The sequence below is a fragment of the Chionomys nivalis genome, chromosome 1 (assembly GCF_950005125.1).
Source record: "Chionomys nivalis chromosome 1, mChiNiv1.1, whole genome shotgun sequence".
NCBI classification, from domain to species: domain Eukaryota; kingdom Metazoa; phylum Chordata; class Mammalia; order Rodentia; family Cricetidae; genus Chionomys; species Chionomys nivalis.
In genome coordinates, this window is record NC_080086.1 from 36,215,805 (window position 1) to 36,230,916 (window position 15,112).

A 15,112-nucleotide genomic window follows, 5' to 3' on the forward strand; every position below is an offset into this window, starting at 1 on the left:
TACACAGATTAATAGAAATGGGTTAATTTAAATTGTAAGAGGTAACTAGAAATATGCATAAGCTAATGGCCAAACAATGTTGTAATTAATATAATTTCTGTGTTATTATTCGGGTCTGGGCAGCTACCTATGCAGCAATTGGCTCCTTCCCATTATATAGGGTAAGGTGTCAGTTAAAATTGCCAGTGCCCTCTTGGCTAACTTAAGATATGAGTATTTTTGCCTGAATAGTCACAAATATACAAGAATAGGCCCCAACTATACAGTTTACTAAGGTAAGTTTCCCAACACAAAGGTTGGGACAGCAGCTATAAGTAGCAAGCCTAAGGCAGCAGCACAGCGATTCTCTGGATCCCAATATCACACCATGGCATTAAACAGTTTTTCACAACTGTCTGTACAAGCAATGTCTGACCCTAGTGAGTCTTTCAGTGTGGGGCTCAGACTGTGTCAGAACACAAATTGGCCCTTCCTGAGACAGGGCTTTGGGTCAGGAGACAATCCTGGTGGAGATGGCTTAGGGCAGATGGCTTAGACTTAGCTTCATATTGTATATAAGAGCAAGCAGAGGTCCCCTTAGACCTTTTCTGGCCCTCAAATGCCACTGGCAGTAGAATGGAGGGCTGGGTCCGCTAGGAGATTTGTGGGGGCCAGCAGGGAGGTTCTGCTGGGTATAAGAAATCCAGAACAGCTTCAGCAGCACAGGAACCCAGGGGCAGGAAGAGTGAATTCTTAGTGGTGTGATCTCTTAAGGGCTGAGAAACAATATGTGATTTACAATCTACTATAGAAATACAGACCTACTGTGTTTTAGTCACTAAAAACTCCATTTGCTATTGTTGCAACCAGTTAAATATTCAATTGTTAGAATAAAAAGGCTGCAACCCTGCTGGAACAACAAAGAGTGACTTTGGTTTGAGTTAGCATATGCCTTGACCCCTTCCCCGTCCTCCTCAGCTGTAGCCAAGGGTCCCCAGTGCCTCACTGAGGGGGCAATGACAAGCAGAGACCTTCCTGGAACAGGTGAGTCTTCTGCACACACATAGCCTATAGCAGCAGAGACCAGGTGTTCGTGGGTGAGAGTCAATGATGGACCGGTTTTGGGGTTCAGGACCATGAGTTGGGGCAATGGGAAGATAGAGATTTGTCTTCTGCCTACCTCTTGGGGCTGACTGTGACATAAATGAGTTAATATTAACAAGAATGAGATAATAAGTCTGTGTTAGCATGATGGGGCTTGAGATCTAAGTGGGGCTGTCACTCAAGCAAAGAGGATCATGACTGACAACTTAGTCACTAGTATCGTGAGTCTTGCTTTTATTATAAGAAAACCATGCTGCTTGTTGTCCTTGAACATTCAAACACTAGGGGAGAGCACAGAGCAGGGAAGGAAAACTGTTACTATCTACTCCATTTCTCCACATTCTACTTCTGGGAGGTCTACGGGGGAATAGCATCTTGTGTACCTTCCCAGATATGTCTATGGGGAAGATAAATACAGGTGGAGCAACCCCTAATTTGAAAACTAATTTAAAATACTAAATGCTCTTAAATCATAAACTCTCTTGCTCCTCATGCATGTGCGTGTGTGTGTATGTGTGTGTGTGTGTGCAGGTACTCATGAACGTGTGTTTGCATGTATGTGGAAGTCATAGGTTGATATCTGGTGATCATTATCCATTTTATTTACTGAGGTAGTGTCTCTGGCTGAACCCAGAACTAATCAATTGAATGTAGCTACCCTGCTTACCCAGGGATCCCGTCTCAACTTCCCAAGTGTTAAGACTACAGATGGGCTACAATGCCCACCCAATTTCATGTGCCTTGAAGCTAAGGCCCTTGGCATTTTATGCATTGAGCTATCTCCCCAGGCCCAAATGAAACTTTCTGAGCACCAGCATTCCCCAGTAGACCTCACGTGACAAGTTGTGATTGAAAGGCCAGCACCCAAAAGAACAACATCAAATTACCTTTAGGTTGTGTACTAAGTACATCTTTATAATAAATAATTTCATATCTAGACTCTGGTCCCATTACTAACCAATATAGCTATGCAGAGACTCCAGAAGCCAAGAAAGGGGGCCATTTAAGATGACAGCACCTCAGCCTGTATATGCCTCTCCCCATACCTCACCCTCCCACCCCCAAGAGGAGCTCCTCTCTGTGCCAATGCATTCCCTGCCCCGCTCTTTTTTATAGTTGCTGCATACTTGCACTCGTGGGACATTTCACAAGAGGTTTTGTTGTCTCTTTGCTTTGTTTTTTACCATCACAAAGGGTGCTTCCACGGGCATGCTTGGGCTATGTGTAGCTAGTATGGACATACCCAGAGAAGGCTTTCAGAAATGGGACAAAGCATAAGCACAGCCCCCAAACGGATGCCTGTAAGAACCGGCTCCTGCTGCTGTCAAACAAACAAAAGAAACAAACCTTGATTCCTGGCCAGTTTGTAACCTCCCATGAGTCTTTGTTGGGAAGGATCCACCCAGAAAGGATGAGGTGAGAAGATGTCTTACAACATGGGGGGTCCTAGTGGGGTCCTAGTCTGGGCACAGGTCTGTCATTTGCATCAGCGAGCGGCACAGCTGAGCAGCAAAAGCTGCCACATTCCAAGATGGCTTCTATTGCTGTTTTCCCAACAGTTAAAGGCAGTTTTGCCCCAGCTTCCTTCTGCCTGGGCAGAAATCAGTTTCCTGTACCCAGGCCACATCTCACACCCCCAGGATGCAGGGCAGAGCTCTATCTTATTTCCAGAGCTACAAAGCAGGCTCTTTCAGGGCAATCTACAGAATCATTCCCAATCATTCAAAAAGGCACTAGGTCCAGATAAACTTAGGAACTATAATGGGTAAGTATTTTGTCAGCTGGACACAACCTAGAGTCATTGGAGAAGAGGAAACTTCAATTGAGAAAATATCTCCAACAAATTGGTCTGTAGGCAAGTCTGGAGGGGCGTTTCCCAGATCACTATGGGTGGGCAGGTGGCCCTGCATTGCATGGAAAAGGAGACTGAGCAAGCCATGAGAACAGGCCAGTAAGCCACACTCCTCCATGGTCTGGTCATTCTTCCTGCTTGAGTACCTGCCCCAAATTCCCTCAGTGATGGGCTATGATCAAGACACATGGTCTAAGCAAGCCCTTTCCTCCCCAGGTAGTTTTTAGCCATGGTCTTTATCATAGCAATAGAAGGTTTCTATCTGGAAAGGTCCATCTTGCATTTGAGGTCTCTGGGTCAGTCTCAGAACACAACGCACGTCCTCCATATTGAGGCCACAGTCTCTGCTACTCCTCTGGCTTCAGAATTTGCCCCTAACGTATAAAGTTGTCACCTCACTTCTTTCAGATCCATACCCAAATGCCATCCACTCAGAGGGGCCCCGCTGTGACCCAGACACTCTCAATTCCTTTAGCCTGATACTGTTTTTCTTGATTTACTAGGACACTTTGTCCTCTGGCTTTGTTCATGATATGTCCCAGGCCCTCCACCTAGACCTGGTGTAGAGCACGCTTTCTCTGAAGACATGCATAGCAGCTCGCCTGATCCAGAAACCAGACATTTCAAGATCCCAAGTAGCTGCCTGAAACCTTTATATACACCATGCTTTTCCTATACACCTACATGCACAATAAACTCAATTTATAAAGCAGGCACAGGGAGACACTGCAAAGGTCTTGGCCACCTGAGTGTATATTTTGTCCTTTGGGAGGCTGAAGCAGGAGGACTGCAAATTCAAAGTCAACCTGGAATTCAACAAATTCCAATAAATGAGAAATTTGATGCCAGCCTAGGTTAAAGAGAGAAACTGTCCCCTAACATACACACATACACAAACACACACACATACACACACGGGGTGAAGGGGTTTGATTTACTCTTTATGTAAAATAAAGCATTTTCTGGCTTCTCTCTGGCATATCTTAAAACTCCAACATCTCTCTTGCACGCTTGGGCTATTTTTAAATAAAATAAAGGTCGTGTAAACAGAAGCAGTTTCATCACCATAGCATCTGACCAAGATGCCATGAGTGATGGACTGGCAACCCCTAGCCATGCACCTGTGCAATCTCTCTCTCTCTCTCTCTCTCTCTCTCTCTCTCTCTCTCTCCCTCTCCCTCTCCCTCTCCCTCTCCCTCTCCCCCTCCCTCCCTCCCTCCCTCCCTCCAACCTCTCTGCCTCCACCCCAGGACAAATGACATCTCAGTCAGATGAAGCAGTACAAGATTTCATCTTACTACCTTGATAGGGGGCGACATTTTGGGGTTAAAAAGAGAGCTGGTGCCAGGGAAAGGCCCAGGAATTCACAAGAATGACCACAGACTCTGAGCAATAGTGGAGAGGGTGCCTACAGTGGCCATATCCTCTAAACAGATTGGTGACTACCCTAATTGTCATCAGAGAGCCTTTATCCAGTAACTGATGGAAGCAGATTCAGGAATCCACACTCAAACACTGGGCTGAGCTCTGGGAGTCCTGTTAATGTGAGGGAGAAAGGATTGTATGATCAAGATCAAGGGGGGTCAAGACCATGAAGAAGAACCCACAGAGACAGCTGACCTAAGCTCATGGGAGCTCACACTCTAGACTGACAGCCAGGGAGCCCGCATGGGACTGACCTAGGCCTTCTGCACATAGGTGACAGTTGGTCTGTTTGGTGGGCTCTCAGCAGTGGGATCAGGACCTGTCCCTGGCACTTGGGCTGACTTCTGGGAACCTGTTCCCCATGGTGGGTTGCCTTGCCCAACCTTGATGCAGGGGCAGAGCTTGGTCCTACCACAACCTGGTGAGCCATGCTATGTTCATGCCCATGGGAGGCCTGCCCCTTTCTGAATGGAAACAGAGAAGTGAATGAGGGAGAGTAAGTAGGAGGTGGGAATAGGAGGAGGGAGGGGAAACTCTGTGTTTTACATACTATGTGGTCAGTATGTAAAACAAGTTTAAAAAATTTATAAAGGGATATTCTCACTCAAAAAAAGATTTCATCTTACTACTCAGAACAGTATGAAATTGAAAACACGCGAACATGAATTAATTTATTTCTGGAATTTCCCATGTAATATTTTTGATCAGCCGACCATGGGCAGGTGGTAACTGCTGTAAATGAATGGATGCACCGTTGCTCCACTCTCAGCCTTTCCTCACACGTACTGTGGCATTGCAGCAAGTCCACAAGCCTCTACATGTGGCCTCAGTAACTATGCTCCAGCCTGTGTTACTAGCGCTACAGACAACCACGTGGACGTCTCATCATCCTTCAAAGCCTAGCTTAGGCCAGCGCCAGCGCCTTCAGGAAGGCTGCCCCACAGCTGGGTAGGCAGGCTCCCTGTTCTCGGCTCTGGGCCAGGATCCCACAGCTCTATTGTCAGGTACTTCAGAAACTTCACCCCCCACACACACACTTCCTGGCTTCCTCCTCTAGGCTGGGTGCTTCTCGTGTCTCTGGGTACAGGTGTGGTGAGCACACCCAGGAGAAGTTTGGAAAACGTTTAAGTTGGGTATTGAGCGTGTGCCACCTGCTAGGTGCTCTGTAAACATTGCCTCATTCGACGCTAACATGACACATTCAGCTGTGTTCAGAGGAGCACACAGGCTTCCAGAGGCCACACAAGTCGTCCAGGGGCACACCCTTCATGGGAAGAGGAAGCAGTGACACCAAGTGGGCCACAGCACCTACCCACCGAGATCTATACTGCAGCCACAGGCAGAGTGGGGGTAGAACAGGGTCAGATGGTACCACAGAGTTCAGTTCTGACTTAGGGAAATGGACAATCTCCATTATGGCTTGGATCTTAAATGTCCCTGTAAAGGCTTAACACTCAGTAATGGCACTGAGGATACATGGGACCCTTGGGAGGGTGAGCCTAGGAGGACAAGGAGGTTAGAACACAGGGGATGTGCCTATGACCTAGTCCCCTTCCTGTCTCTGTCCACTTCCCAGTTGCTATGAGGTGAGCCGCCTCCCCCATCATTTGCTCCACCCACAATGCACTCTGCCACCATGGACCAAGTGAACAGAGACTGAAACTTGGGAAGCCATGAGCAGAAATAGACCCTCCCCCTCCTTGAAGCTCTTTATCTGGGGGTGTTTTGACATACACACCAAGGAACACTGACTAGCTCAAGTCCCCATTTCACAGGCAAAAGAGCCACTCACAAATATGCCATCAGTGCAGCAGACCTGACCACAGGGCTCAGTGTAGGGGAGGTGTCACCGCCTGCAATATTACCAGGAGGAGTTACCTACTTCCTACTTGCAGCTGGAATGGGAGGGGCTAGGTAACCTGCACGCATCAGTCCACTCGCTATGGCGTCCATTGATTTCGACAATGTTTTCTAAGCACCTCAGATGTGCAGCCAACCACAGTGAACAAAGGACAGCCTGCACTAGCATGGAGCTCTACCTATTTTGAAGGCGGAGGAGAACGAGCCAGTTCACAGATGCAGAAGGTCAGAAAAGAGCTATGCAGAGAGAAAGCTGAGGGAATTGGCATCTCATTCCACTGTGCCACTCAGGAGGGAGCTGACATCTGAATTAAGACTCAGTGAAAACACAGAGCCAGACACAGACCAAGGGAGGGCAAAAGCCAGGCGAGCGAGTGACCCGGGAACAAGCCAGGGCACATATGGCTGGGCCGGGACAAAAGCCAGCAATAGGGGGAGCAGAGAAGAGAAAGATAATGGAAGGAGGCCAGTGAGTTGGGGGAGAAGAGGAAGAAGAAAGGAGGAGGACAGAAAATAGAGGGAGGGGAGGGAAGCCAATAGGGGGAGGGAGGAGGAAGAGAAAGAAGAGGAGGAAGGAAAGGAGGAGAATATAGAGGGAGGGGCAATGAGGCAGCAAGCGAGATGCCTGTTCTCACAGTAAGAACAGGTTTTGTTCCTTTGAGCCTTGATTTCTACCCAAAGATGAAGAATTAAGATATCTGTGGGGCTTTGCAAAATATAAAGGAAACATACCTGCAGTAAAAAATAATTCCGAAAGACAAGGCTGGGTCCTGATAAAGAAACAGCTGCAAACCCTCAGAGCCTAACCCCAGCTCAGCACGAAGCATGCACTAGGACACGTTCCTCACATGGGCTCCTGCACAGTGACTGTAATTGTACCCAAGGTGAATCTGAGGTTGCTCCTAAAACCCAGGGACTGGGGAGAATGAGGGAACTGATAAAGAGAAGTGAACACACGGTCCATGTAACGTTGTCAAGCTCAATCCCACCAGAGGATGCAGGCTCAAGATTTAGAAATGCAGACATATTTAGATAAGCACATGGACTTGATGCATAATGGTTACTAAGGGAAACCACCATGGCCCGATTTTGAAATGTGACATTAGAAAGACAAGCTGTCCCACCCTACAAGCCCCTGCCAGAGTCAGAACCAGGACAGATGCAGGGTCTGGCTTGTCTTGGTGGCTGAATCATTTCAAATACATTCTGAAAAGGAAAAGTAAATTTTAAAATGGGTTTGATGTGGGTTGGGCTGGGTGCCCTCAGCAGTTAGTTCGATTTGATAGTCATCTATGGGTTTGTTTCACTTGTGTATTAGAGATGGGCACCTGTCATCTCTGCCTCCCTTAGATACAGTGTCTTTCTTACATACAGCAAGAAGCAGGCATTTGTGGAATGAATGAACCAGCAGGCAGGCCAAGCTGATGGCCCTGATGTGAAGAACAGGGACACACTGGGGACCTGAGCACAAGTCGGGAAACTGAACAGGGCACAAAAGAAAAAGTCCAGGAAGCATGGTGGAGGGACAGTTCTGGGGAAACTGAACCAATAAGCAAGGACTTCCAGGTGGAGAACTAAAAGGTTCTTCCCAGAGCCTCAGGATCAACTACCAACTCAAAGCAAGAAATAACCACGGCCCAGCAAAGCATTCTCCAGCACTGGCTAGGTGGAATGTTCATGATGTCCAGGGTATGTTGTGGAAGAGGTGAGTCTAAATGATTCCAGTGAATACAGGATGGTTGGGAAGCTGGGTTGATCAAAGGTATATAGATGATCCCTTCAAATGACACAGCCATCAGCTCTCCTCAGATCCTCACAGGATGATGTGAACCCTTGCCAGGTCTCTGTGCACTCTGAGATCTCTTCTGAGAGAATGAATTGTTGGAGGACCAGACACCTGAGGAAGTAGTCAGTGTACAGCAGTCAAGGCTGCATAGATAATACAGACCCACTACAGAGATGCTGTCTCGCACGGACCTTCACCTGGAGTGACCAAGCAGCTGGAAATGGCTGGTGTTGGATGTACAGTAAAGACTTAGTGCAGTAGTGCTGGAAGTGATGGGTGCTGGGGGATGGGAGGCTCAGTACGGGGCGGGCTCCTTCCCCTTCTCATGCAGGGTTTTCTAGACTTTACCAACTGCCTGCCTTCCTCCTCCATCTGCTCATATTCTCAGTACTCACTGACAGCCTTCCCAAGCCTGCCAGTGACCATACTGACTGAGAAACAGAGACAGTGGGCAAATACATTACACACACGTGACTCGGGCTGACAAGGTGTTTCCGTGGGCACCTGCCACCAAGCCTGAAGACTGGAGTGCAATCTTTTAAGACCCATATGGTAAAAAGTGAGAACTAGTTCCTCAAAGTTGTCTCCTGACCTCTCCACATGCATCGTGGCATGCATGTATCCCCTTAAAACGAAGAAGAATACAAGAAAAACACAAACAAGCAACAAAAACCTAAGGATTACACATATGTTGCAAAGGGGATGAGTGGTGTGGGGGGAAACACGCAGGGCCCCACATAGATGTTGTGTCTTGATTCAGGTTCTGTTCCCTAAAAAAAACACAAAAAATACTTTTTTCACAGACCTCCAACGGTTTGTGTCCAACATAAGCAAATGAACACTTTTTCAGGGAACCCCAGCCCAGAAGATTGGAGAAAACCCTGCTGTCCCGCCCAGAACCGAAGCCTCCTCCCTAGCACGTACTTTTCAGAGGCTCCTTTTTGAGACTGACTGGGAAGATGCCATTGGTTCTGATGCTGACTGCTCCAAAGGCCACAATCGAAAGGCATTTAGAAAACCCAAATAAATGAAGAGCATGTTCAAAAATGGACTGAAAACTCAATACAGAAGAAGTAATTTTCTTCAAATTAAGCTAACAGAAAAACAGACTTTCAGCCTAATTCCCACAAGGTTGTTTTCATTTATTTTTTATTGCTTAGGCTAAGCAAGTTGATTCTATAATTCATTTGGATCAGTAAGATCATTCTGAAAATGAACAGAGCATGACCAGGTCAAGGGTCACAACAGCAAAACCAGGGCAATATCTATAGAGAGACAAGATCAACTAGATGGGCAAAGAACCTCAAAACAGATCAGTGCTTTTAGGAAAACCATGTCTAGTTGAGAAGACACTGCAAATTGGCTGAGAAGGGGTAAGGAATGGGTAACTGCTGAAGAAATCCAGTATCCACCTAAAACAAAAGCTGCATTTCCACCTCGTACCATACATAGTGTTCCTAAGTGTGAGAAAACTGAAACTTTAAAAATCTTGGGAGAAAATTCAGAAACTGTTTGTACAACTTTGGGGGAGAAATATCATCCTAAACAAGAGGCCAACTGTACCAGGCACAAAGGAGAAATCAGAACACACAATATCATTAAAATGGAAAATTCTGTACACCATAAGAAAACCCACACGCTGTGTAAAGATCCTACAACAAAAAAAATCACGCATTTAAAAGTATAAAGAATGTTTATACAAAAGAAAACGCAAACCAGAGAAAGACAGGAGTCTGAAGTTTATGGACGAGGCATCAAAATTATGAAAAGATGATCACCTCACCAGCAATTAGAAAAATGCAAGTTTAAATTAGTGAAATACCATTTCACACTCATTGCGCAGAAAAAATAAAACTTGACTGGAGAAGCAGAGGCAGGAGGATTGCTACAAGTTCAAGTTCAGTGTGGTCTACGTAGCAAGTGTCCAGCCACCAGAGTTACACAGCAAGACCCTGTCTAGAGAAAACAAGATGAAGCAAACAAAAACCATTTGCTCAGACAAACTTCTGCATAGAAAGCAGAGCACTCACTTGGGGCTGGAGAGATGACTCTGTGATTAAGAGCACTTACTGCTCTTGTAGAGGACCTGGGTTTGATTCCCAGGACCCACATGGCAGCTCACAGGGATCTTTAACTTTAGTTCCAGAGGATCTGACACCCTCTTCTGGCCTCTGCAGGCACTGCATTCATGTGATACCCAGACATACAAGCAGGCAAAGTAACCACAAACAAAAGAGATAGCTCAGGGGTTAGGAGCACTGACTGCTCTTCCAGAGGACTGGGGTTCAATTCCCAGCACCCACATGGCAGCTCACAACTGCCTGAAGATCCAGTTCCAGGGGATCTGACACCTTTGTACCAATGCACATAAAATAAAAGTTAAATAAACTATAAGAAATGTTTTTTAAAAAATAAATAAAAATAAAAAGCATCACTAGGGGAAAAGTGGAGCAGCAGAAATCCTTACAAGCTAATATTTAGGATACACATGAGAGCAATCTCCATATTATCTGATAAAACAGATGCCACATATGGTCCACAACCCACCAGTTACACTCTAATGCATGATTTCGATTTCGATGCATTTCCTTACAATATGGGTTGGAGAGTGAAACTCCAATGCAACAGCAGTGAAAGATGGCTTATGGGAATGGGTTTGAAATGTTACCGGGGCCCAACAGAGATTCCTAAGGAAAAGCTGAATTTGGATCCCTTGCTCCTCTCTTTAAAAAAAAATATTTAGCCGGGCGGTGGTGGCGCACGCCTTTAATCCCAGCGCTCGGGAGGCAGAGGCAGGCGGATCTCTGGGAGTTCGAGGCCAGCCTGGTCTGCAAGAGCTAGTTCCAGGACAGGCTCCAAAGCTACAGAGAAACCCTGTCTCGAAAAACCAAAAAAAAAAATAATAATAATAATATTTATTTTTATTTCATGTGCTTGTGTCTGTATGGGGGTGTCGAATCCCCTGGAACTGGAGTTACAGATAGTTGTGAGCTGCCATGTGGGTGCTGGGTATTGAACCCAGGTCCTACTGGAAGAGCAGCCAGGTGCTCTTAACCCCAGCAACCCCCACCCCTTGCTCCTCTCTTGCTCTTCTGCTTTCCACAAAAGGATGGCGCAGGAGCCAACTCTTGCCAAGCACCAGTCTCTCCATCCTGAACTTCCAAACTCTACAAGTATAGGAAAGATAACAAACCTCTATTCTTTAGAAGCCACCCAGTTCCAGGTATTTTGTAGAGGTAACATAAAACAGACTAAGATGGGCTTGCAGACTAGAAACCATCAAGAAAACACAGCTAGGTCAACCACTGTGGCTCAAGAAGACTTGTAAATACAAGGTATCCATTCACACAATGCAACACCATTAAGGAGGTGTGTATAAGGAAGCCAGGATTGTTGTATCGATATAGACTCATCTTAGAACCACAGCTGAGAAAGGAAACAAAGTAAAAACAAAACATAAAGCTTGGACTAACCAGTCCTGGAAATGTTTACAATAACTAAGGGGCCTCTATTCTATTCCTGACACCTATGTAAGCAAAACAAACGCAAAGATGGACGGGAGAATTACGAATCTAATTTCAGCCAGACTTCTAGAGGGGAGGAAACAAATGGTATCTGGAAAACAAATTAAAATCACTCATCTTATCATAAAATCATAGAATTATAAAATCATCCCACCATTCATCCCCATATGTTACTACTACTAATTAGCCCTAAGGTAGGAGAGACTTCATCCATGAAGTCAGGTTTCCGCAAACTGAGAAACTTCAGGGAGCATTTGGTTTAGCCTTTAACATGTACAGAAAAACCAACTATCTATAGCTGGGTGGGGGACAATCCTGCAAAGTTGGGGTGACTGTATACCTCCCGCAGGTTGTGCACCACACACTTCTACAGTGCATGCTTCACAAGGCACCTCAGGATGATGCTCCCCAGGCGTGCAACTAGCTTCCACAACTGCATTCCTCAGCCTTGTGAGGATCCCAGCACTTTAGAACTCTGGCAAAACTGTACCCGCTTCTGCGATGAGGGGTGCTCACAACCTTCCAAGTCCTTTCAACCACACATATTTCTTAAATACATTTGAAAGCTGCCTCTCCTTTAAAGTGGATCTACCTTTTCACACACTACTTCAGGTACCGAGAGCAAGATAGCCCCCACCCCAACCCCCGAGACTTCAGTTTTCCAAGGCTAAATATACTCCTGGCTTTGCTTGTGACAAGCAAGAACTAACTTCTCTGCTGCTCAGAATGAATTTTTAAACTGTTCTTTTACCAAGCACTTCCCGCCCTAATAAGCACTAGGCATGCTGACATGTTTTCAAGGAACCAGAACGAGTTCCTGTCAGCTGCTCCTATGGGATGCCCTGAAGGACCCCCACATATGCCTGCTTCTATAGCAGTCAGATGGCCATGGGAGCCAAGAAGCACGGGGTGGAGGGAGTTGAGGTAGGTTTTTCCAGAAGGGGTGGAGGGTGGGAGGGGATGGGGGACAGGGATGAGGACAGGGTCAGCTGATCCTTCACTTACTCCCAGAATTCCATGACCGGGGAGGTGGCATTCTGCAGGGACACATGACTGTAGTTGCTGACGTTCAGCTTCTGGAACTCCACACATTTCTCTGAGTGAGAACAAGACAAGACACATGCAGAAATTAAGCTTTACGGGGCTGAACCTGGGGAGGACAAGGAGCTGGATGGCGCAGGCAGGTGGCGTTGGCAAACAAGGGTCAGAGCACAGGAGAATGCAAGCTTTGACAAGCTTCCCTGGTGGCCTGGCCTGGTTCTAACAGGAGTGGGAGGAGCAGGGCCAGACTCTGGCCCTTCCCAGAACCTTCCCACATGTTGCCCCTGGCCTCACACCCGCACCATCTTCTAGTCTTCTCTTTCTCTGCTTAGCCCTGTCCATGGCTTTGGCCTCTGTTGTCCAGTGGCCTTCTCTAGAAGAAACAGAACAGGTCACTCATGCCCAGTAGCTCTCATGGAGTGGCATTCCCATTCACATAGCAAGAAGGGACTACCGTAGCAGTCTGGTGACCTGAGGGCTGCAGGAACTGGCAGAACACACACCAAGGAAGCCCTTGGTTCCTTCACCCCCTCACTCACTCAGGTGAGTCAAAAAGTTAGTCATTCTCAAAAATTTGGTCATCAAGGAACTCTGCAGCAGAACCATCTTCATATCCAGATACAGAGCAATCCTGAGCTGTCTCCTCCTCCAGGAAGCCCTCCCTGATCTCCCTCTCCTGAATTCTAAGTAAATAAGACACTCCAAGGAATCACCTTCTCTATCTAGGCTATGAAGAAGAAGAATCCAAGGCATTGCTGTACACCCCCTCCCTCTGTAAAACTCATATCCCACTAAAGACAGAACCAAGAATAACTCCAGGCAGGGCTCCATTGCTGGCTGTCGTTGACTTGGAACATGTTGGCCACCACAGACCCTGTATCTGCAGACATAGCTGCCTGGGCCACTAGGCTTCAGGTTCCCTGGGAGCAGAGCCTCCTGCACCAGCTCCTTTAGGACCCAGGCATTCTTGCATCTCAGGGGCCAGTGAGGAGAGAGCTCTGTAACATCTGGCGTGCCTTCTTCTCACCGACGAACCCCAGTTACACCTGCTATAGGGGCAGGGGCATCTTAGGCACAACAGGGGTTCACGTTACAGGCTTTGAAGAAAGGGGATGACAAGCCAGGGAGGTCTTTGCTCCACTGGGAGCAAATGACCTGTTGTCTGCTTCTTTCTCACTCTTCTTGGCTAGCACGAGCTTATGCTGAAAGCAGGTGGGTCTGGTGCTCCAGGAAGTCTGTAGTGGAGTCTAGAACCTGACATTGTCAGCAAATATACTCCTGTCTGTTTCTGCAAGGACAGTGTCTGTGGCTTGTATCAGACTCTAAAATGGTGCTTGCTAAATATTTTTCCTAAGAGTAATAATAAATTGGGTATGGTAGTTCATTCCTGAAGGCTCAGCTGATGGACCTTTATGAGTTCAAGGCCAGCTTGGGCTACAGAGCAAGTCCCTGTCTCAAAACTAAAAAAAAACTAAACCCAAGCAGAATAAAACAAAGCAGGCAGGCAGGAAGGCAGACAGGCAGGCAGGCAGACAGGCACAGACACCCCACACTTCTTCAGACATTCAATAGTTGTCGTGGAAAGCAAAAGTGATTACAATCATTGGTTATGCCTGCTCTGAGCACAGCAATTTCTGAAAAGGGTTAGATGGATATTCTCTTCAAGGTAGTCAAAGAAGTTCTAATAGGCTGACAGGTGAAAAGCAAATGGTGTATCAAAGTCAAAGATACTCCCCACTGTGTGGGGCTGGCAGGGGAGGGGTTGCTGCCTTCAGACGTTTAGCTGGTTTGAATAAGTAACTTGGGTGTGGTGCTGGCAACTATTTCATCCTTAACAACAGCTGTTCCCCAGTCAGTGGCTGTGCCTGCTGCTGTCAAGTAGGGAGGCTGCCAGAGAAAAAATTCTTAAGAAAAGTTGGGTGGCTGAAGAGTTGGCTCAGCAGTTAGGAGCACTGACTGCTCTTCCAGAGGACTCAAGTTTGATTCCTAGCCTCCATGCAGTGGCTCATAAGCATCTGTAACTCCAGGCCCAGTGGATCTGACACCCCCTTCTGGCCTTCGTGGGCACTGCATGAATATGGTCACACATACACAAGCAGACACACACTCATATACAAAAAATAAGGTTAAGTGAATCTTTAAAAAGAGAGAGACTAAAAATCAGATTTCTATACAATGTCTTCTGACTTTCAAATTCTAGCATTTTCTAGTTTATGTTTGTTACCATAAATGCAATAATCTTAACTACCCTTAATTTAGTCTAACTCCTTCATCTTATGGGAGAAGATGAACCATTCAGAGAAGTGGGGCTGGAGAGGAACTTGTGATCCCCAAGTTGCCGCCTAGAGCTTTGTCATACCCTAACTCTGTCTGTAGGGCTCTGCCTTACCTGTAACTGCTGAATATACCCTGGGTAGGTGACCACAATTCCAGAGGCCACTCCCAGGAAACTGAACTTATGACAGAGCCCAGAGAGTCAGGATGGATCACCAACCCCAACCCCCTCCACAGGACCAAGAGAGACCCAGCCTGAAGACCATA

At 46.7% G+C, this 15,112-nt stretch overlaps 1 protein-coding gene across 1 annotated transcript in view; it reads right to left on the bottom strand.

The window, feature by feature from the left end:
• Slc6a11 (solute carrier family 6 member 11) overlaps positions 1-15,112 on the bottom strand; it is a 120,889-nt gene that overhangs the window by 102,100 nt on the left and 3,677 nt on the right. Inside the window, exon 4 of the mRNA XM_057767061.1 lies at positions 12,536-12,626. Within this exon, the coding sequence (XP_057623044.1) occupies positions 12,536-12,626 (91 nt within the window). The remainder of the gene's footprint in view (positions 1-12,535; positions 12,627-15,112) is intronic.